Below are 22,015 nucleotides of genomic sequence, written 5' to 3'. Positions count from 1 at the left end.
ATTGCAACATCGGAGATCAGGACCAGAAGTTACACCTGAACAATAACACTGGCACAGAAATTTAATTAGAAATATACTCAGAAGCGATAAAATAGAATAATTATTTTTCAGACCAACCCGCCCATTTCTTAAAACCTTAAAGGCTTTGCCAGCACATTCCCTTTCTGTCCAAACTCCCAGTGTGTGTGTTAGTGTAGCGCCGACTGCCGGGATGCGTTGAGCGAGTAGACGGACCGAAGGGCGCAACGGCTGTTATGGAGTGTCATGTTTTATTTTATTTATCCCAAAAGCTGACGAAAAGGATTTAAACGTGATCAGACGGACATGAATTTACCGATTGAGTTCAGCTGAAGCAACAGGTGAGACAGAAGCGTTGTGACATGACAAACAGGTGGTCAAATGACAGGTGTGTGTTCAGGTGCGTTCACAGGCCACTGACACTAACACACACATTAAAATTAACGCTAAAATGGATTTATTACTGAATGACTGATTCAATACAATGATATGTTCACGTATTCTTGTATCGTTTTTATTTTCGTATGAGGGATGAAGTTGGAATGAACTCTGGTCTTCAGACAGGTTAGCATTATGCTAGTAAACAGGAAATAGAACATTTCGAATAATGTTTTTTTTTAACACGTTCCTTCGTATTACCACGTTTTTGACATGGTACGATAGTGTTGCCATTTTTTTTTTAAACATTACCATTCTTGCCCCTTGAAGTAGCACGGTAGCCTATAATGTCAGTTCATGAATGTATGGTAAGCCTTCATTACCATGGTATATCAAAGTACCATGCTTTTGGCATAACCAAGCATTGGCTTGTAATGGTTGGTTATACTCACATTCATAGGTTTTCAATTAAATTCAAAAGCATTTATTGCAAATTCATAACGATTCACTTCGATTCGTAATGAAATAAGATAAGAATATAAACTAAAATAATTTTTTAATACTTTGTGTAATGTGTTTTAAGCAAGAAAAAGAAGCAAGGCGAATTACTGCCTCAACAAACAGTCATCGGAAAGGAAACATTCTATGTGGATACTTTGAATAGTCTATCTGTGCACTGTGCCAATCACATTGTTCAGCTCAGCTTAACCAGAACAAATATAGGCCTACCACATTTCACTAGGGAATTCCATGATTTTTTGGGAAGGATTTATTTTATTTTATTTTATTTTATTTTATTTTATTTTATTTCATTCAGTCATTTGTTTATTTGGCCTGGAACCTGCAATATTAGAAATATCAGTGTTTATGTTGAAAGGATTTGTCAATGTAAGGTTTATGTTTAAGGTTTATATTAGGTCTCCTAAATGACAAGAAATCTAAAATGATCTTGCCTTTACTCATTTAGCAGACATTTTATACAGCAATGTATCATATTCAGCAATATGCGCTTGTCTTAGGCTTAGTGCCATGATACTGAAATTTTAGTTGTCCTATACCTATACCTACTTTGATACCAAAAAGTGCTATTGAACAAATGCCTTTGAACTTTTTAAAGGTAAATATTAATGTAAATAAATTAATATTAGTAAAGAGTATATAACTTCGTGGCATGAAAAAAGACAAATGGATGGCAGTAATTGCACAAAGAAACAATTAAAAGCAATGGAACAAATAGTGGCCGCTAGAGCTTATTTTGAATAACTTATTTTTTTTAAAATCGGTTTGATATGAATGTTTCAGTGACTCACTCATAAAGACGTCACTTGTTTCATTACTGGATGAATCAATGTTTTTGAACTTATGTTTGAATGAATGATTCAATGACAAATACATTTTTAACAGTCACTTGTCGCCACCTACTGGTGTAACGATGTAATTGATACAGTCTTTATTTGAAGCATCAAGTTACTTTCAAAAGGTGATTTACTCTATTTTGATTGCTACTGTAGTCATCATTGTGTATATCCAAACTATAAACTTTTACCCCAGCACTTCGGTGATAATTTGAATAACTGAAACAGAAATAATGATACTATGTGGTTTAAAAGACTGATTGGGAAGCTGTTAAATACCTATTTGAAACATCTGCTCTCTGGGTCAATGCTGGCTGTGATCGTACTTGTCAAAAGAATGAATATACAGTCGAATCGTTGTCATATGAGTTTGTGTGGGTGTTTGAATCGAGATTGCGATCATTTAACTATTAATCGTGCAACTAATGCCCGTCATCTTTCACTATCAGTATTCAGACAAGCAGTGTGAATAAGATTCAAGAGGTTTTTGTCTGCTCACACGCAGCCACACACAGCTGCATATAGGCCTATATTGTAGACGTTCCCAGAAATATATTGTCCAGTTCGTCCCAAATCAGCCCAGGGCTAAGTCTGGAAATCTTCTCTTCTAAGGCAGTTCTGATACTGTCTAAACTGTTTTGAGTCATTATCTTGCTGTACAATGAACCCTTGAGCAGCTAGTCTTGGAAAGTGCCTTTGTACCTGGTTGCAAAAGAAACACCAGGTGCTGCTCCCTCTCTGATAGATAGTGGGAGTGGGAGATAATATATACGCGTATGAGCGTGTTGAGATAGGGTGCAGTTCTAGTGGCAGCATGATTGAAGATCAGACATGCTGCTGTGTTCTGGATCATCTACAGAGGCACCTTGAAGGCTGTCCAACAGAGCATTACAGCAGGTCAAAGTTGAAATGAGAAGCACTTGGACATATTCAGTCGGGAACAGAGGTGGGACATAAAAAATGGATGTGCAAGATCAATGGGCCATCCTTACGCCTGTTTCACACATACTCGGTTTGCTGTGCATATTTCCCGTGCCCATGTTAACAGAACAGCATAAATACACTTGCAGTACATTAATTCATCTGTTCAAATATGATCTGTAAAGCTGTTTAAATCAGCATTTTTACAGTCAGAGTTGTTTTGGTTATGTTGTTATGCTGAGAGTTGAAAATTGAATAAGTCCCATTCAGTGCCTTACTATAACTATAATGATTTTTGCTCTTTTAAAAAAAAGAAAATAATGGATACACAAGTTTTTGTGGCAGTCAACATGACAATATGTCACAAGTTCTGTCGATTGAGCTTGTACTGAACCTAGAATATTTTTTAGCTGTTGAGAATATATGCTGTATGTGGGCGTTTTCATAATGCTGTTCTCAATAAAGTGACAGGCTGTGTTTGACATTGAATTCTTCAAAATATTTACTGCACGTACTATAGCCTATAATGTATACTACTTCCTGATGTTTTTAAAACGAATAGTATGTTTCAATGTGATGTAGTATGCAATGATAAATGTTTCAAACAATGTGCTGCATTGTCACTTGACCTCAAATCGTTGGTATTGAGTCATCTCAAAATATTTTTTAATTCAGTTTTATGTTGAAATGTTTGTATTTTTAGCAGGCAGATCAAACTAGTTAAAGAGATCAAGAGATTAAATATCATGGATGACATAACACTTTCGGTTGATTAGCAAAAAGAAGTAAAAGCAGTAAGAAAGAACAAAGAATTTAGAATGTGTTCTATACTAATCTAGAAATATTTTTTTAATTACAACAGCTGTACTATTATCTCTTATAGTGCACTTCTGTTATTGTCATTAAACTGATATTCCTATATCACGCTATCTCAGTGAGTGAGATCTGTATGGTCAGATGGCAAAGTGTCTGGCATTAAAGCATGTGACATGCTTTTCGTTTGGCTCTTGCTGTGAAGGAGTCTTTATACTGCTGTGTTGATCCTGTCCAGAACATTTGGATTAGGAGAACTTTTCACTCTTGCTGTTCCGCCTCTAAATCTGCTTAGTGCCTATGAATAATGAATCTCTTTTCTTGGTGGTTTATTCTTGTATTAAAACTGGGCTAAAAAGGAGCTGGCTTATCACGTGCATACTTACTGTGTTTTTTTAGTTTTTTTTTACATTTGTCAACAATACAACCTCTGAAAACTTTTTAAATTAGGGCAACTACACCTGTAAAATGCTTCTTCTAGAGGAGCCTTGTTAAGTCACCCCCTTGAAGTGAGTGAACATTTTTATTATGCATCTGTTGTAGCTTTGTCTGGCTGTTATCAGCACCAACTTTTACCATCTCAGATTCACACCTTACACACGTGTCAAGTCAAGAACGCAAACCTTGAAATAGGGTCCAAGGTGCAAGCCTTGAATAATAAATATATAAATATAAATATAAATGTGTATATATATATAAAAAAAAAAAAAAAAAAAAAATATATATATATATATATATATATATATATATTAAAAAAAAAATACATATATATATATATATATATATATATATATATATATATATATATATATATATATATAAATATATAAATAAATAAATATATAAATATATATATATATATATATATATGTATGTGTTATATATGTTTCTTTACAAATTGATCACAACAAATTATTTGTCTGGCCTTAATTTATAATACAGAATTATTTATCGTTTCCGAGTAGCCATGTGAACCGTAACTATTTTGACAACTTTTATCTGTACAGTGGTAAAGGGAAGGGAAGGAGGTCTTCACAGGGGAGCAATTAGTTGACACTTCAGGGCTGTGTTGTCGTCGGGTTCAGGCGCAGGTCCTTCATCAGATCTGGATACGGTCTGGATCCGGCGGATTGCGGTAAACCTCGGGATAAACAGAGAGACTAAAATTAGCGTAGACACCATTCTTCTTATAATGTAACGAGTACATCAGGATTTATGGGGAGTGTTCTCGGTTGAATTATAGAAGTTTATAATGTGTTCTGTGTATGCTAGGTCAAAGAGATGTGTCTTTAAACTAGCTTTGAACTGACAGAGTGCGTCTGCTTCCCGGACAATGTTAGGAAGATTGTTCCAGAGTTTTGGTGCTAAATAGGAAAAGGATCTACCGCCAGCAGTCGATTTTGATATTCTAGGTATTATCAACTGGCCTGAATTTCGAAATTGCAATAGACGTGTCACGTGAAGGAATATAATGCATTAAAAGCTCGCTCAAGTACTGTGGAGCTAAACCATTTAGTACTTTGTAAGTAATCAGTAATATTTTAAAATTTATACGATGTTTAATAGGGAGCCAATGCAGTGTTGACAGAACCGGGCTAATATGGTTATACTTCCTGGTTCTAGTAAGAACTTGAGCTGCTTATTAAGCGTGTTTGTTTATTAAGCATGCAGGGCAACCACCCAGTAGAGCATTACAATAATCTAGCCTTGATGTCATGAACGCATGAACTAATTGTTCCGCATTTATCATTGAGAGCATATGACGTAATTTAGATATATTTTTAACATGGAAGAATGCGGTTTTACAGATTCTAGACGTGACTTTCAAAATGAAAGATTGGTATCAAAAAGCACACCCAGGTTCCTAACCGACGTCGAGGACTTGACAGAGCAGCCATCAAGTGTTAGACAGTATTCTAGATTATTACGTGAGGAAGTTTTTTGTCCAATAATTAGAATCTCTGTTTTTTCAGAATTAAGTAGTAGGAAATTACTAGTCATCCAGTTTTTTATATCAACTATGCATTCCATTAATTTTGTGACTTGGTAAGTTTCGTCAGGGCGTGAAGAAATATAGAGCTGAGTATCATCAGCATAACAATGAAAACTAATGCCATGTTTCCTAATGATATCTCCCAAGGGTAGCATGTACAGAGTGAACAGCAACGGTCCCTGAGCCTTGTGGTTCGCCATACTGAACTTGTGATCGATGAGACATCTCTTCATTTACTGCTACAAACTGATCAGATATCGGTCAGATATGATTTAAACCATGCTAATATAATTCCACTAATGCCAGCATAATTTTCGAGTCTATTTGAAAGAATGTTGTGGTCAATAGTATCAAATGCAGCACTAAGATCGAGTAACACTAAGAGAGATACAACCACAATCGGATGATTAGAGCAAATCATTTGTGACTCTAATGCGAGCTGTTTCAGTACTGTGATACGGTCTAAATCCTGACTGAAAATCCTTGCAGATACCATTTCTTTCTAAAAAGAAACACAGTTGTGAGGATACTGACTTTTCTAGTATCTTTAACAGAAAGGGTAGATTCGAGATCGGCCTGTAATTGACTAATTCTGTAAGATCAAGTTGCGTTTTTTTAACAAGTGGTTTAATCATAGCCAGCTTAAAAGTTTTCGGTACATATCCTAGAGACAAAGATGAATTAATGATATTAATCTATGGGATCTATGACCTCTGGAAGCATCTCTTTCAATAGCTTTGTCGGTAAAGGGTCTAACATACCTATTGTAGATTTAGATGATTTAACGAGTTTAGTAAATTCTTCCTCTCCTATAGCAATGAATGAATCAAATTTTTCCTCAGGGAGACTACAATGCACAGTCTGATGCGATACTGTAGTAGACAGTAGCATAGTTATAATTGTTTTCTTGATATTATCAATCTTGTAAGTAAAGAAGTTCATAAAGTCATTACTGCTGTGCTGCTTGGAAATGTATGGGGTTGAAGCTTTATTTTTCGTTAATTTAGCCACTGTTTCAATTAAATACCTAGGGTTTTGTTCATTTTCTAATAGGGTTGAAAAATAAGCAGATCTAGCAGTTTTTAAGGCCTCTCTGTACTTTAAAATCAGTTGAAACTGGAAGCCAGTGTAAAGACCTGAGGACTGGTATGATTTGGTGGTGTTCTGTTCAGAATCCGGGCAGTAGCGGATCTTCTTCAGAGTAACCAGTTCAAAAATAATTGTTAGTTGCAGTCTTAATTGCTTACTGTATACTTCACTCTTGACCCAGTGGCCACCTAAACCAGCAACATTTACATATGCAAAAATGGATTTGCCAAGTGATGTGCACTTCACCACCACAGTGGGACAGTTGTAACGGCTTCTGGCACATTCCTACCTCTAGGGCTCTATGGTAAAATTGGAAATTAGCTTATAGCATATTCTTATATTCTATTATAGCATGATTCTAAATATTTTAGTTCACATCCTCATTCAGACACCTTGTACATACAACCTTAAACTTACACACACACACACACACACACTCTCACACACACACACACACACACACACTCACACTCACACTCACACAAATTCTCTCCTTTGCATTTAACCTCTGCTCTAGCTTGTTTCCTTGCTTTCTAATAAACCTGACTTTGTATACTGAATATTGTTATTTATTACCGTATCTGAATTTATTCTCCGGAGGCTTCCTCAGCACTTGTATAGCTAAGTTACACAGTGATGCAAACAGTAACAGTGGCGTCGGTTTTACCATATAATTTCTGCTTGTTGACAATGGAAATAGTCATTTACATTATGTATTCTTTGCACATTTATCTTTTGCTTTATATATTTTTTTTTTACAAAGGCTACGTTCAAATTACTGTCAATTTTACCTCAGAACTCAGAGTTTGCATGCATTTGTTTTCTGTCACTCATGGCAGGCTCAGAGAAATGTCCACTCTGAAGACAAGCAAGGTGAGGGAGTGTTTCGACTCAACATTCTTTTTTTGTCATGTCAAACTGGCATATAACAATTAGGCTTGCTTTTAGGCTTGTTATAATACCGGTTTTGAGGGAAAATAGAATTTTATAACATTTTTAAGGGGCACCATTATAATAGAAACTTACTTTACAACAACTGATCCTGTATCAATATCCTAACGAATAGAATACTCTTAAATAATGTATAGTTGCCAGTACAATCAAGCATTTCTTCTATTTTGTCCACCTGTCATGTGTAAAGTTATTTTTCATACCTGTATTTTCAAGATATTGATATACCTTTTAGTTTTAGGAGTTCTGTTTATAATAGGCTATTGAGTTTGTACTTATTGGTCCTGCACTGTATTGATTCAGTGGATTTTAATAAATATGTCTATGTACTTATTTTGCAGTTATTAGTGAGTGAGACTCGGTCTCTCTTCCTCATTTTTTGCTTTGTTGAGGCATCACTGAATGAAAGTCCGTTCAATAACTTTTGTGTTGCTTGCTTTGATGATCATTAATTTCACCTAAATAGTGGAGGTAAATTTGATTTATTTTTAAGTGAGCACAGCATGACCTAAGGCAGTGTTTTTTTTTTACTTTTTAAAAAAAATATATTTGGTACACCCACAGTCCCACCAATACTTACCCCTTCATTGACAACAAACCAACAAGAAATGTGTGCCTTTTAGGGATGCATGATATATCGGCACCTTATCAGTTATCGGTTGGTAATTTGTCATATGTCTGTATTTCATTTTACATGAGACTAACATAATGAACAAGTAATCTGATGTATCTGTCATTAAATTTCACCCAAATATATTAAAGACCCCCTGTGGTGAAAATCAAGTTTTAATGTTTATATGTCTATGTGGTGTTTTAATATGCTTTAGACAAACCATGGGCAAAATCATAAGTCAACACCATTGCTGAGTATTTTCTCCTTAAAACTGCAGTGAACCAAAGACAGTCTCAAAAATGTGGTTGTTGAAATCAACGGTGTTTCTTACACCACAAACTACCTTGTGCAGGAGGGCGGGCTTTAGCTTATTAAGTAGAAACCAGGTTATCTCATTATATTTTTCTGTTGATGTAAAACATTTAGCAATATAGCCAGTGAATTATGTATATCATGTATATCACGATGTTAAGATGAAATATATACCTTTCTCTACTGACATTCTGAGTTGTTAAGTGTTTCTAAGTATACTGATTTTTAGAAGGCAGCTGTCTGACTCTGAGCTTGTGAATGGGAAAATGGTTTGTGTAACATTAGCAACACATTAGTAGCTGATTGATAATGTAGTCAAGCCTAAAAGGCTAATCATATTAATTACCGTTACGTGTCCGACGTTGTAAAGAGCGATATAATGGTGCAGTGTTTACTACAGTAAATTTGACACGAGTGTGACTCGTGAGTGGAGGCGGGGCTAATTTGCATATTCATGGTTTGTGCGTACTAAGTGAAACAAGGGTGTAGAGTTACATTCAAGCTATTTTAAGGCATGACGAATTTCACAGGAAAAAACCTTTAAATGTGTAATTTTGTAATTCAAGAATGCTTTGTAATATAGACCTGAGTTTGGTCTTGTTTTAAAAAACACACTCGCAGATTATTGCTGACGTGAAAACACTTCAAAAAATGAAAGTATGAAAAAGTAATGGAAGTTTAAACTTACAGTAAATCAAATATACTGTACTTAATATTTTTTCTTTTTTATAAAATATGTATTTTACAAAATATTTTTTACTTAAGGGCTTAAGGAATACAATTATTGACTACATGGGAACTTTAAATATTCTTAGTTCCTGGAAGGCCAGCAGAGTCCTGCAGAATTAAGGTTCAACCCTAATTAACCGCACCTGATCCAGCTAATCAAGACCTTTAGGCTTATTTAAAAAACTACAGTTGGAGCAGGGTTGGAGCTAAAGGTGCGTTCACATCATGTCATGATTACTGCAATTACGTGTTTAACTCGTAGAAAAGAAGTGTTCATTTCCTGAGATTGTAATTGCAGCTTGTAACATGACCCCTGACCGCTGATTCATTTAGGCGTTGATAGCAGTGTTATAGAAACACATAAATGCCCTGTCCGAGGATGTGAACAGCTCAGAATATAACATCACGTGTTGTCATCTGGAGACTACTGTAAGTACGACATGGCGTGAACGCAGCGTAAACTCTGCAAGGCTGTGGACAGGACAGTGAACAGTGGACAGTTGGCCCTTTAGGCTTCAGCCCCTACATTTCTACCAAGCCCCTCTAAAATATTTGTAATTAAATCTGTACATGAATTTATAATTGCCTCAGTCCCCTTTAAAACACATAGAAATCGGCAGGCTTCAGCTCTTCCCCTTCTTTTAGTCAGCATTGTTCAGCATGAGCGTATTCCTTAATGCGGGAGCAATACAAGACGGTTTCCCATCGTCTGTAAGAAGTTTTTGCTAAGTTCATCCCTCTACAATTGTTTTCCTCCAGTGAATATTGAGAACTTAACACCCATGAAGACATGCTTGGAGAGCAAATCTAAGCTAAAGCCTGTATATAGGAAATATTATTGTTATTTGGGTTTAACAGGAGTTATTGTCCCTCATTTTTCATATTGAAGATGGCAAACCTAGGGATAGATGATGACAGAGATTAAGCCCATCTCCTGAAGAGTGCTTTCCCTTTAAGAACGCGTGTTGGCTGAGCAGAGATGTGTTTTTGCATAAAAATTATTGAAAAACATGCACTTTATTAAAGTTACTTTTAAATGTATAGTAAACTCTGTTTCAGACACACAAACTCTTGTATCATTCAGATTAATTGGTTTATATCTCTTGAGCTCCTTCCTCTTGTATTATGAGCGGTAAATTTTATCTCATTCAAACTAGTTTTATCTATAGCACAGTTCAAAAAGAATATTTATCCATCTTTCATTCTGTATTTTTGGTGTGAAAATTCACTTAAAATGCAAGACATCAGAACTTTTTGCTCTTTTTTTTTTTGCAGAACTTGTCCTCCTGATCCACATAGAAAAAGTTATCACGAATATGGTCCGCCTTTGGTTGTCATCCGCATCTTTTCATTATCCCATTGGATCTCGAGTTTGTATGCAGCTCTCATCAGGCACTTGGACATCAGAACGGCAGCTGTGAGAGAGTCGAATGTCTATGATAGGAGACAGCAGAAGGTCCAAGCAGTCTTCGTGGTGTCAGAAGGGACTGTGAAGACGTTGAGAGTCTTGACTTGGAAGATATGGCAGAGCATGCAGAGCTGCTAGCAGAAATGGCAACTATCGGCCGTCTTTCGGCCACTGAGCGCCTGAAGCAGGCGCAGAAGAGACGCGCGCAGCAGCTGAAAGGCTGGGATCAGATGGACAAGGACAGTGCCCGTGGTCACAAGGGAGATGGGGTGAAGAAAAGCAGAAGGGTGACCTTCCACACCAATGTGACGTTACTGGAGGCTTCAGCCAGGAATGACATAGAGGAGGGTAAGAGTAGAGTAGCAATACTGCAAATCTCTTTCACTTATTACAGTGGCTGTAGAAAGTCTACACACCCCTTTTAATAAAACTGCAGGTTCTTAAATGTAAAAAATAATCCAAGATAAATCTTGCTAGATCTTTTTTCTTTTGCTAGATCTTCTCTGTAATGTGATATTAAATGCAGTTATAAATTTAGTTTTTTAATGACCATTAAAAATTACCCTCCTCTTCCTCTCTCACCCAATGAAACTGTTTCATCAGCTGTTAAATCAAGATTATACATTTTAACACAAGTTCAAAACACCAAATCATTAGTAAATAAAATCCTACTATATTTTCAACAGAAGTTGATTGGTATGCTATAAAGGCATTGTCCACACTAATACATTTTCATTTGAAAACACATCTTTTTTTCTCCATTTTGGTCTTCCGTCCACATTGAGACTGCGTTTTTGTTCTGCGAAAACTGAGCTTTTTTGAAAACTCTTTCCCAAGTGGATAACTTTGAAAACGCCATTTTTGCTTTGTAGTGTGGACTGTGAAAAGGGAGGATTTTAGAAATGATGACGCATGTTTAGTCATGTGACGCATATTCAACCAATAGATATCTATGCTTATACCGGTATTGTGCCAGTTATGTGCTATTCACTTTCACACTGTTGCTAAAGATAAGTTACTTTGTACAATCTTCATATCGCAGTCCTGAAAAGATGACAAAATTTTACTCGCAATTGCTGTCCTGCGGCAAAACATGAGAGCAGTTGCGTTTTAGACCAAACTCTAATGAGTGTGACCTTGGACGCATCAGTGAATGGTGAGATATTTTGCTAAATAAAATGATTCAGCAGAAGAGAACTTTAGTATGTCTGTTCTGTCTGTATCAACTCAGTGAGATTTTATAAGGTTTTATGCATGCGCAGTAAGGTGAATTTTGCGTTTTCCGATGTTTCAGTGTGGATGAGAGACTTTTGTAAAACGTTTGAAGATGCTAGTGTGGACGGAGAGCATTTTGAAACGTAAATGTCGTTTTAAAATTTATCCAGATTCATGTTGACATAGTCAAAAATGTGAAAATTTTAGTTTTATATTTCATTTTTTAGAATGTAAAAAAAAATTTACACGTTGGGCACATTTTTGAAAATATGTTTTCATGGTTTTATAATATGTATATTTACAATTTGGTTTATAAACCATATTTACAAATTTGTAAATAGGTCCAAACAACCCTCTTGACTTCCTTTTGTATGGGAAGAAAAAAAAACACTTTTTAAGAAAAGTAAAATATGAAAATTCTGTCATTTACTCACATGAGGGTGAGTAAATTATAACAGAATTTGAATTTTTTGTTGGATGAACTTTCCCTTTTATATCATCATTTGTTCAAAATGTTTAGAGTTTGTAGGCTTGGTGACTTTAGAGCATTTGTGTCTGTTGCTAGTACGAGAGTTGCTGAATAATGGAGTCAGTCCAGACCTGTACAATGAGGACGGGCTCACTGCGCTACATCAGGTACACACTCATCGACACAAACAACACACATAACATAATCTGTGTGTATGTGACCATTAAGGTATTGCTGTGACAAAGCATCATTTAAATTTAGGAGCACAAGCAAAAATTTTAAGTCAGAAACGAAATTTGGTGTAAGTCATGACAAAAGAGTTTACCTTCCCAGAAGTAATATTTTCAGTTAATTTGACTGGCTAATTTGAGTGTTTCATCTTCTTTTGAATACAATTTTCACACAATGCAGTATCTGCATTTAAACTGATGCAGTAATACTGCTATTATATTATTAATTATATTATATTTAAATAAATAAAAATACACACTTAAAGGATTAGTTCAACCAAAAAGGAAGGATACATGTACATTTCATTCATTGGCATGTCTGTGTGAAAAAATGGAGGAACTGTGCAAATGTCATGTACTGTGCAAAGAAAGAGATTTCAGTTTTGCAGTTATTTGTGAATTTTTGTCAAAACAAAAGTCTTGGTGCCATCAAAATTAAAGTCTCCTTCGGACACTTAATGAACAGAAAATCAGAAAATCATTGATTAACAAAATGGCAAATATCTGCCGAAATATCAGCCTTATCAACCACTACACAAATCAACTATTTGGTTGTTTGAGGATTTAGCCGACTGTCTTGGCCCATCCCTACTATTGAATCTTGTTTTCTACAGCCAAGAATTCAGATAACTGTTTCTCCGCAGAGCTGCATAGATGATTTTTTGGATGTAGCTCGCTGTCTTCTGGACGCGGGCGCAAACGTGAATGCGTGTGACAGTGAGCTGTGGACTCCTTTACATGCAGCGGCCACCTGCGGGCACACTGACCTCGTCCAGATGCTGATAGAAGCGTAAGTCTCAGTTTATTTGTCATGCAGATCTTACTGCGTTTTGTCATCCACAACTTTTGTTCTTTAAAACTGTGACACAGACTGTCTGAGTTCATGTGTTTAGGGGTGCAGATCTATTGGCGGTGAATGCAGATGGAAACATGCCGTATGATCTGTGTGAGGACGAGGCTACGCTAGAGCTCATAGAGATGATCATGGCAGAGCAGGGTGAGGGTTGCCTATGATTTACCTAATATTGAGCTAAATCAAACCTCTTATGTGCAGTGTTGATGAACATTACCTTTAAAAGATAAAAGCTCATAAACTAGTTATGTTTTACATTGTTACTTGGACAGGAATGCATTTAGAGTTGTCAAAAAGTACTGACTTCGGTACCAAGTCTGGTTCGGTGACCAAGTTACCAAGTAAATATTTAAAAATGTGACGATACCAGCATTTCCCTCTAGCATTTTCCATCGAACGCTTACAGAGATACACACGGGAGCATTTGAAAGCGCCGTCTATAAGTGGATATATTAGGGATCCGCTGATAGACGCCTGCTTTAAAACGCTCCTGTGTGTATCTGTGTAAGCGCTTAATGAAGAGCGTCAAAAATGTCATTGTTGATCATTGTAGCCAATCACAGACATATATGTTGAGTACGTCAACACAATGGCCAATCAGAGACATACGTTGAGCGCGTCATCACAATGGCCAATCAGAGGTGTTTAAGAATCCGTTCAACAGCACTCAAAATGTGAGTACAGCAGGCAGTTTCTCTGAAGCAGGGGTTCTCAAAGGGTTCTCGCCAGACCCTGTATATGTTTCTTGGAGTGTGTTGCTGCCATCAAAATCAAAATCTACAAATACAATTAATTTGGCCAGTGAAAACATTGGATAACATACTTTTGTCAGTTAAATAAAGGTTAAAGAGAATGAACAAATGACAGATTTTTGATGTTATTGCATTTTACAAAATGTACAAAAAATTGGGGTTTTATTAAAACTAAAGATACGTCTGTGTTGAGTGCACAGCTGGCAGAAAACAAGACAGACTCATGACACAGGCTAAATTTAATACCAATCTACACTGAGAACGAGAGGTCTGACACAGCAAAACTAGATTTTGCAACAGGTTACTTATTTGAAAAAATAACTTTACGGTATGTTACAGATTTACAGCACAATTCAATTGTATAACACTTGCTACTTATAACTATAAGAGCACAGACCCAACTAAATCATAATGGCTGTAACTGTTTAGTAGCATTTTTAACTGATTTTGTAGATTAGTTATTGCAGTCCAACACATTTAAACAGTGATTTCCTAAACATCTCACATAAGTCTATTATCCATATGTTTGTAATTAGGGATTACTCAGGAAAGAATTGACGAATGTCGCGGAGCCAAGGAGAAAGCGATGCTGTCTGACCTCCGAGAGCTGGTGGCGAGCGGAGCTGATCTGAATGTGAAGGACGTGCAGGGGGCCACTCTGGTGAGAGACCGCAGTACATACAGACAGGACGATCATTTATAATATTACAAAAACTAAAGATCCAGTTCTCTGTGTAGCTGCATATAGCTGCTGCTAATGGATACATGTCAGTGGGGGAGCTTTTGCTGGAGAACGGGATTTCTCCTGACGACCGGGACGCTGACGGGTGGACGCCGCTCCATGCTGCCGCCTGCTGGGGACAGGTGAATACTGACACTCATGAGGGTTTATAGTCTGCAGCCTCTATAAAATCTAAATGTACCCCATTTGTTTTCTTAATGCATGTTACTGGTCTTATTGTAGTTTTTAAATATTTTTTTTGTAAAGACCTTTAAGCAAAATATAAATATCTAGTTTTCATGCCGACTTAAATGATCTAAAATACACCATCACAAAGCAAAGTTTCATAGGGAGTAGTAAAGAGTTTGTGTTAACAGACACATTTTAACCATGATGTAGAGAAATGACACAGTTATAACATCACATCTGAAATGTAAGAGAGGTATAAAATAAAAAAAAAGGTCATGCTTGCGAAATGTGATTTGGGTCGATCAGCTTGTTCACTTGTTCTCTGACTGTCATTATCGGATTTAGGGCTTGAACTGATATGGCAAAACTGATGGCATAGTTAGCGTAGTTACAGCAGTATTTACAGTGCCTCAGCCTCCAGTGCTGAAACGAGCCGGTTATGGTAAGGGGCGTTACATTTCTGGTATGCTCTAAGCAGTTGACAATTTTTTTTTTCTTATTTTTCTCCATTCTGCCAACTGATGGAGTTTTGGTTCATTGCCACTGTTGCCTTTTTCCACCTTTTTTGCCATTGGCTTGGCTTGCTTAGATGGGATCATTAAATTTAACATTAAATTTAATATTCAACAAGAATATTGATCTGCCTGCATTGACACTATTATACAGCTGAACTGAGCTGGACGATGACATCACGGTTTATACAGTGAGGAAAATAAGTATTTGAACACCCTGCTATTTTGCAAGTTCTCCCACTTAGAAATCATGGAGGGGTCTGAAATTGTCATCGTAGGTGCATGTCCACTGTGAGAGACATAATCTAAAAAAAAAAAATCCAGAAATCACAATATATGATTTTTTAACTATTTATTTGTATGATACAGCTGCAAATAAGTATTTGAACACCTGAGAAAATCAATGTTAATATTTGGTACAGTAGCCTTTGTTTGCAATTACAGAGGTCAAACGTTTCCTGTAGTTTTTCACCAGGTTTGCACACACTGCAGGAGGGCTTTTGGCCCACTCCTCCACACAGATCTTCTCTAGATCAGTCAGGTTTCTGGGCTGTCACTGAGAAACACGGAGTTTGAGCTCCCTCCAAAGATTCTCGATTGGGTTTAGGTCTGGAGACTGGCTAGGCCACGCCAGAACCTTGATATGCTTCTTACAGAGCCACTCCTTGGTTATCCTGGCTGTGTGCTTCGGGTCATTGTCATGTTGGAAGACCCAGCCTCGACCCATCTTCAATGCTCTAACTGAGGGAAGGAGGTTGTTCCCCAAAATCTCGCAATACATGGCCCCGGTCATCCTCTCCTTAATACAGTGCAGTCGCCCTGTCCCATGTGCAGAAAAACACCCCCAAAGCATGATGCTACCACCCCCATGCTTCACAGTAGGGATGGTGTTCTTGGGATGGTACTCATCATTCTTCTTCCTCCAAACACGTTTAGTGGAATTATGACCAAAAAGTTCTATTTTGGTCTCATCTGACCACATGACTTTCTCCCATGACTCCTCTGGATCATCCAAATGGTCATTGGCAAACTTAAGACGGGCCTTGACATGTGCTGGTTTAAGCAGGGGAACCTTCCGTGCCATGCATGATTTCAAACCATGACGTCTTAGTGTATTACCAACAGTAACCTTGGAAACGGTGGTCCCAGCTCTTTTCAGGTCATTGACCAGCTCCTCCCGTGTAGTTCTGGGTTGATTTCTCACCTTTCTTAGGATCATTGAGACCCCACGTGGTGAGATCTTGCATGGAGCCCCAGTCCGAGGGAGATTGACAGTCATGTTTAGCTTCTTCCATTTTCTAATGATTGCTCCAACAGTGGACCTTTTTTCACCAAGCTGCTTGGCAATTTCCCCGTAGCCCTTTCCAGCCTTGTGGAGGTGTACAATTTTGTCTCTAGTGTCTTTGGACAGCTCTTTGGTCTTGGCCATGTTAGTAGTTGGATTCTTACTGATTGTATGGGGTGGACAGGTGTCTTTATGCAGCTAACGACCTCAAACAGGTGCATCTAATTTAGGATAATAAATGGAGTGGAGGTGGACATTTTAAAGGCAGACTAACAGGTCTTTGAGGGTCAGAATTCTAGCTGATAGACAGGTGTTCAAATACTTATTTGCAGCTGTATTATACAAATAAATAGTTAAAAAATCATATATTGTGATTTCTGGATTTTTTTTTAGATTATGTCTCTCACAGTGGACATGCACCTACGATGACAATTTCAGACCCCTCCATGATTTCCAAGTGGGAGAACTTGCAAAATAGCAGGGTGTTCAAATACTTATTTTCCTCAACCGTGAATAATATATATATTAACTAAATTAATAACTTTTTTTTGTTGCTTTTTTTGGAAGGCGGGTAAAAAAACAACAACTGGTAAACACTCTCTGCTCCAACACACCTCTCTGTAATTTATGAAATGTTCCTGAAGATCTTAATTTGCTGATACAGATGTGTTTGATTAGGATTGGAGCTAAACTTTGTTGTAAGGTAGATCCCCAGGAACAGGATTGAGCGCCCCTGCCTTAATACAACCTGTCATTAAAGGAAGGTTGGCAAATTCAAACAGGCTAGCAATAGCAAGATAGCTTTGAAAGCATAAGATCCCACCCTCCCTACAGAGCACTCTCCAAAGCCTTCCTTCAAAACACTACAGCATCTGCAAAGTGTCACGAAATGGCGTTAAATTACCTCATGTCTCAAAGCACATAATATTACTATAATAATATTAATAAACTACTACGTAAACTACTTACAGAGCTCTGTTTGTACCACCAGACTGCTGTAGATTAATTTCGCAATTGATAGTGTTGACATAGAAACGCATAAGTCTGAGGATGTGAACCACTGTGAGTAGAATGTCACAGGTTGCCATCCTGTAACGATTACGACATAGCGTGAACGTAGCATTAGCTCGTTGTTTTGGTTCAGGAGGCGGCTGCTGTTTGTCGCGATCAGTGACTGTCTGTCTGAACGCGCTGATGATGTGTGATGTCTGCGCGAGGTATGGAAATACATATGTTGACAGGCAGGTAGGTAGGCTTTTGGTCCTGTGACTTCCACAGAAGAGATATGTACATGTTTTAGCATTTCAATCATTTATTGACCCATTATTGATTACTATCAGGATGTGAGGAGCGTTTCAACCAGTATAAAAATAAATTGTCTACCTTTAACTGGCTTTAACAACTAACCAATAATAGTTCATGACTGAGAAATTAAGGAAAGGCTCTTGGCCTTTTTAAAAAAAATTAAATGTCCTGCCCCACCTTCTGTTTAGTAAGTAATAAATGGTAAACTTAGTAATTTCAAACATGTAATGGACCTTTAAATCATAAAACTGTTAGGTGAAATGATTATATTGACTTTAATGGCAAAATTTATGTTTATTCTTCCGTGATTTGTGTCTTTCTGCTCTTATAGATCCATATGGTGGAGTTGCTGGTGGCTAATGGTGCGAGTTTAAACGCCAAGTCTGAGCTGGACGAGACGCCTCTGGGTATACGACACATCCCACATGTTTGATCAGGAGTGACTTGGCAGGAGGCTTCATGATACTTCTTGTGGTGTTTTGCAGATGTGTGCACTGATGAGGAGGTCCGGGCCAAAATGATGGAGTTGAAACACAAGCATGATGCCATCATGAAGGGTCAGGACAAACACAAGAACACATTGCAGAGACGAGTGTCCAGCACGGGCAGCAGAGGGTGAGTACTAACAACACAACAAAAGCATAATTTGCACCAGAGCATACACAAAAACCATGGAAAGAATGCTGTAGTTGGCATTTTTCATGATTAGATAAGTGTTATCATGCTAATTGTGATCTTAATATACAATTAATAATGATTATATAAAGAACCCCTCTGAAACAGTGTGTGTGAGCTCTTCTTTGTGTGGATTGTGTTTACAGTAAAGTAGTGAGGCGCAGCAGTGTGAATGAGCGCAGCAGTCTGTACCGCAGGGAGCATCAGAAGGAAGCCATGGTGTGGAAAGAGAGAGGAAGACAGACAGATGCTCTGGATGATGATGAAGACAGGCAGACGGATGCAGAACTGAACCTGCACGCTGCACTGGTGAGAAATGGGCTTATTCAGTGTTTAAAACCTTCTGAAATATGAAATGACAGTTTGGGAACACTCTAAGCTTCCAATGATGAAGATCATGGTTATTAAAAAAATAAAATGCCTAATTAAACTAATTGAAATCACATGGTGGGTCAGTTGATTGTAAGGCCTATATATATCCCTTCATCAAATGTGTTCACCATTTGCCTGAAGAAGACCCAGCAGGGTCGAAACATTGCCTTTATATTAAATAGGGGAGTTTAAAGCAGTGTTGCGGACATTATATATTTTTTCACTTAATAAAAAAAAAAAAGACAATCCTTTTTGGTCTTATTACTCTTAAGACTAAATACTTTTTTTTTTTTTTTTTTTTTTTGGAAAATACAGCTGAAAAGAAAGGAAGATGTCGCATTTTTACCAGATTTCAAAATGATATATATCTGTTTGTCGTCTGCATAAAAATGCTGATTGGGGCCAAGTGATCAAGATGAAATTCAAGACAAAAGAAAAGAGCTTTATCAAAATATTACAGAGGGGTAAAATGAAAGAAGCATATACAGATGTACAGATGTTTTAAATATTTATCTCCTAGGTCCCCTTTAGTCCACTTTCTAATAATAATCAAATTTATGTTTATTCTAAAAACTCCTACACCTTCTATGGACCGTTTTCACAGTTTTGCAAATCTAGTAAAGGTTTTCATAGTTTTTTTTTTAATGTTGACATCTTTCTTTCTTATGACCAACGTAATCAGATTTTAAATTGTAATAATGTTTCACAATATTACTTTTGCTTCAATTGCCTCGATTCTTCACAATCCGCACGATTCGATTATGATTTAGAGGGTCACGATTTTATACAATTCTCAATCCATCTTTTCCTTCAATTCTTTTATTAATAATAATTACTATTCAGAATACTATTAATAATCTCAATGTAGTTCCTTTTCTATTTCTTATTAAAAATTAGACAAAAGATGCAAATAACAAACAGGATTATGAATTATGTTTGCAGATATTTAGGAAATATGATTTGCTCTGAAAAACAATGCTACAGCCAGTTATTCTACTTTGAAATGTGCGTTCTGTGTCGGAATGTCTGTTTTTGTTTGGGTCTGTGTTATCCTGCCCACTGCCAATTTACCCAGTAGTATTTCGACACACCGATAATAAGACCTAATGCACAGATCTTATATAATGTTAGACATCTTTTTTCCCCCAACTGGTTACGTTCACTTAAGACATTTACATTTAATCATTTATCAGATGCTTTTATCCAAGGCGACTTACAAATATGGAGAGCAATAGAAGCAATTAAACTAACAATAGGACAATAATATGCAAGTGCTGTGACCCTTCTCACTTTAGTCGAACGCAGTATACGTAATTTAACATTTTTAAAAATAGATATAGATTTGAAGAGAAAAGAAAAGAAAGCGTTAGTATTAATGGATCAAGTGTTGCTGAAAAATTTGCATCTTCAGCCTGCTTATGGCTATTTTGATTTTAATGATTGCATGAAAAATAGAATGATTGTGTAAATAGCGACCTGATCTTGTGTTTGAGAGCCTCTATTGAGCTCAGTGATGTGTTTGTGTCTTACATATAGATATATAGATTTGACCATCCTTGGTGAATTTTCTTGTACTTTTCCCTCTTTCACTTCAGGTGTCCGGCACTAATGCCACCCCTGTTCCTCCATTAGAGGTTGTCGAGGTGGAAAACGGAGCTCAGGTTTTGGGGAACGGCAGCACAGCGTCCTTTTCTTCATCGCTTCCTGGAGAACTCCAGGGCGGGGGCCGCAGGGATCGCAGCGCCTCCTATCAGCTCACTCCGGATTCGGATGCTACCGGCGGGGACAGCATGAGCAGAGAGAGATCTCACCACACGCTCGCAGATCTCAAGCGGCAGAGAGCTGCAGCTAAACTACAGAAACACCCAGCACCTCCTTTACCCCTGTCTGCTGGCCCTCAGGATGAGCTCGTCCCTGAAGGACCCCAAGGGCCACTGGAACCCCCTGAATCGGTACAGCAGGATGCGTCCCCCAATGCAGTGTACTTTACCAAAGCTAGTGGAGATCCACCTCTGCTGAAGCTGAGAGCACCAGAAGAGGACACGACTAACACAAAAGAGCCGTGCTGTGGACTCATGTAGAAGCAGCAAATGAACACGTTTGGCTTCATATGATCGCGCAGTTCTTATGTGCTACATGGACGAACGAAAAATATCAGGCAGGTACGTGGAAATGAGTTTTTATGTCCAAGTCAAGCTTTCTCTCATGGACTGAGTGAACTACCATTTTCAACACTAATGACGGAATAATGATGGAATACACAGCTTCTTGATTGAATAACACATGAAGAAATAATAAGAAAAAAAGAGCCCATGTTTTCAAAACTTACATTATTTGCAGTATTTCACACTATTATGCTAATCCTTTTATTTTATTTAGTTGTTTTGGTCATTAAAGTTTCAAAGACTGTTCAATACTGAAAAAAAACCAGACACAGCACTTTACTTGACCACACTTTCAGCAATCTTCATAACTTTAATGGATATATGTACTATATGTAAAAGTATATTGATACAAATAAGCTCATTTGAAATTGCACTGATCAAAGTAAAATCGCATTTCATTAACCGTTCTTGAATTTTTAAGGGCTGTAATCTAACAACTAGTACGCTTGCACTTCAACACCTGGTTGCACCGTTTGCTTGCTGCTCTCAAAACCCTCGAATCCAAGCTTCTTGATGTTTATTGCCTTTGAGACTGAAGTTCTTAAGCTAATTTTATATTAATGTAAAAATAATAATTTAGAAATGAAAAGATGCACTAAGGTCAGTGTACCTTCAGATAGTTTGTTCACTTCAAACCTTCTCATGAACCATCTCATCTCTTTTTTCTCTCTTTGTTTTAATGCATCAAATGG

General features: G+C 37.2%; 1 protein-coding gene across 1 annotated transcript; it reads left to right on the top strand.

Moving 5' to 3' along the window:
- On the top strand, positions 1-22,015 carry ppp1r16a (protein phosphatase 1, regulatory subunit 16A). Its single transcript, XM_084134555.1, has 11 exons — positions 1-359; positions 10,448-10,928; positions 12,361-12,431; positions 13,139-13,284; positions 13,388-13,491; positions 14,636-14,760; positions 14,838-14,963; positions 18,443-18,518; positions 18,597-18,726; positions 18,933-19,095; positions 20,754-22,015. The coding sequence occupies exons 2-11, from the start codon at positions 10,694-10,696 to the stop codon at positions 21,237-21,239; spliced, it is 1,662 nt and encodes a 553-aa protein (XP_083990681.1). The 5' UTR covers positions 1-359; positions 10,448-10,693; the 3' UTR covers positions 21,240-22,015.

The sequence above is a fragment of the Abramis brama genome (assembly GCF_963993115.1).
Source record: "Abramis brama genome assembly, chromosome: 14".
Lineage (NCBI taxonomy): Eukaryota > Metazoa > Chordata > Actinopteri > Cypriniformes > Leuciscidae > Abramis > Abramis brama.
The sequence above is the reverse complement of the archived record's forward strand: the minus strand, read 5'-3'. Positions and strand labels throughout refer to the sequence as shown.

What these genes read in the sequence shown, in the direction of transcription:
- ppp1r16a (XM_084134555.1), top strand. Translation starts at nt 10,694, where the DNA reads ATGGCAGAGCATGCAGAGCTGCTAGCAGAAATGGCAACTATCGGCCGT. An exon ending in CTGCCGCCTGCTGGGGACAG is followed by an intron (nt 14,964 to 18,442) that starts GTGAATACTGAC and finishes CTGCTCTTATAG; the next exon opens with ATCCATATGGTGGAGTTGCT. An exon ending in TGAACCTGCACGCTGCACTG is followed by an intron (nt 19,096 to 20,753) that starts GTGAGAAATGGG and finishes CTTTCACTTCAG; the next exon opens with GTGTCCGGCACTAATGCCAC.